Source organism: Borostomias antarcticus, assembly GCF_949987555.1.
Source record: "Borostomias antarcticus genome assembly, chromosome: 22".
NCBI classification, from domain to species: domain Eukaryota; kingdom Metazoa; phylum Chordata; class Actinopteri; order Stomiiformes; family Stomiidae; genus Borostomias; species Borostomias antarcticus.
Window position 1 is genome coordinate 15,857,217 of NC_140255.1, and position 2,309 is coordinate 15,859,525.

The 2,309-nt window shown below is 47.0% G+C and overlaps 1 protein-coding gene across 1 annotated transcript; it reads left to right on the forward strand.

The window, feature by feature from the left end:
• Nucleotides 1-401: 401 nt before the first annotated feature.
• On the forward strand, nucleotides 402-2,309 carry LOC311323655 (kelch-like protein 23; the record flags this gene model as incomplete). The annotated part of the gene is made up of 3 exons (XM_084455944.1): nucleotides 402-1,626; nucleotides 1,720-1,872; nucleotides 1,999-2,309. 3 exons carry the CDS (start codon nucleotides 402-404, stop codon nucleotides 2,307-2,309), a joined length of 1,689 nt encoding a protein of 562 aa, XP_084312070.1.

Here is a 2,309-nt window from a genome sequence, read left to right on the forward strand (position 1 = left end):
CACAGTCCGTCCATTCCGCAAGGTAAGCGCTAGTCATTTTCTATTGGCTGTAGGCTAGGTTTTGTAGGCTAAAGCACTGATTAGAACTGAATTCCCTACCACACGAAATCATCAGCATATTCAGGCGTTTAAAAATAACTCTCACAAGGTTAACTCTACATGGGCTACTGAAAGATGACTGGAACTACAGCCTAGAATATAGCCTAGCCATTGGGCTTTATTTTGTTCTTGAGCTGATTTTAGAAGCTAGCTGTATGTAGACCTATATGATATTGAAAATGTAAAGTAAATGTGTTATCCCTCCATATCCACTTAGCCATTAAACATTTAGAGTTTTTACTAATTCATGACGCCAATCCCAATCCCATAATAATAGGCCATCTCTTAATTTCATAGACACCATGTCAGACAAAGGAAACGAACGCTACAGCTATGACTTCTGTGACATCCTCCATTCAGCTGAACTGTTGGATGCTCTCAGGGAGTTCTACACCAGCGGTCTTTTCACAGACATCAGCCTCCAGTGTGCCACGGGCCAGGTCTTCAGCTGTCACAGGGCAGCCCTGGCAGCCCGCAGCTCATATTTCAAAGTAATGTTCACAGTCGACATGAAAGAGCGGTCGAACGACCTCATCAAGCTCCCTGGTATCGACTGTGAGGTTCTGAGGGCTTTGGTGAACTATGTCTACACCTCCAGGGTGAGCATCACTCAGAGCAACGTGCAGAGCCTGCTGGAAGCAGCAGACCTCCTGCAGTTCAGCTCCGTTAAGCGGGCCTGCGAGGACTTCCTCGTCCGCTTCCTGGACGTGGACAACTGCCTGGGAATGCACGCCTTCGCGGAACTGCACGTCTGCAACGCCTTGGAGCGGGAGGCGCGCAGGATCGTGCTCGGCAGGTTCGAGGAGCTCGTGCAGCAGGAGGAGTTCCTGGAGGCAGACCGCGAGAGGCTGACATCCGTCTTGTCTGCCGAGAACCTCAACGTGTGGAGGGACGAGGTGCTACTGGACGCGGTGGTGAAATGGGTCACCCACGACTTGGATAGCCGCGCCAATCACATCCGCGATCTGCTCCTTTGTATCCACTTGGACCTGGATGAGATGTACTTCAAGACGGCTCTGGATGTACAGAGACAATGTTTACTGGGTAACGAGGGACAAGTTAAATCTCTGATCGTCCGTTCTTTGAAGTCTAACTGCAAGGATACTCCTGCAAACTGCAAAAAACTGTCCTCGACCATGTATATTGTCGGAGGGTACTACTGGCATCCGCTCTCCGAGGTTCACATATGGGATCCAATTAGTAACACGTGGTTGCAAGGAAAAGATATGCCAGACCACACGAGAGAGAACTATAGTGTCACTTTGCTCAGGGCAAATATTTATGTGACTGGAGGTTACAGGACAAACACCATCGAGGCGGTAGACACAGTTTGGATATACAATTGTGATAGTGATGACTGGACAGAAGGATGCCCCATGCTAACCGCCAGATACTATCACTGCTCTGTGACCTTACATGGCTGTGTTTATGCCATCGGAGGGTACAGAGGGGGAGTACCAGAACGAGAGACTGAGTTTTATGATCCTTTACAGAGGAAATGGTTCCCTGTGGCCAATATGATCCAAGGTAGGCCTACAATAGGAAAAACTTATGTTTATTATCATATAATACTTTATTCATAGAATGATACCATGTAACATTTTTTCTACTGTTCAAAAGGTGTAGGAAACGCCACTGCTTGTGTAAAAGGTGACACCATCTACGTGACAGGCGGCCACTATGGACCCAGAGGAAGCTGCACCTATGAACACATTCAGATCTACAGACCTGACAGTAATGAATGGAACATCCTCACCATAAGTCCCCATCCAGGTATGACAATAGAGGGAGGTAATCATTTCCATTGATCCATAGTACAATCAGAATTAGAATATAGCCTACACATAGCTGTGTACAATTTGTTGAATTCTGCAGTACAATCTTCCTGTTTTTTTTCAGAGTATGGCCTCTGCTCTGTCTGTCTCAACGACAAGCTGTACTTGATAGGTGGACAGACAACGATCACAGACTGCTATGACCTGCACAGTGACAAGTGGAGACAGATGTCTGTGATGAAGGAGAGGAGGGTGGAGTGCAGTGCTGTAGTAATAAATGACTGCATCTATGTGACAGGTGGATACTCCTATTCAAAGGGGACTTATCTACAGAGTATTGAAAAGTATGACCCTGAACTGGACACCTGGGAGATAGTTGGAACCCTCCCCAGTGCAGCAAGATCACATGGCTGTGTTTGTGTTTATAGTGTGTAA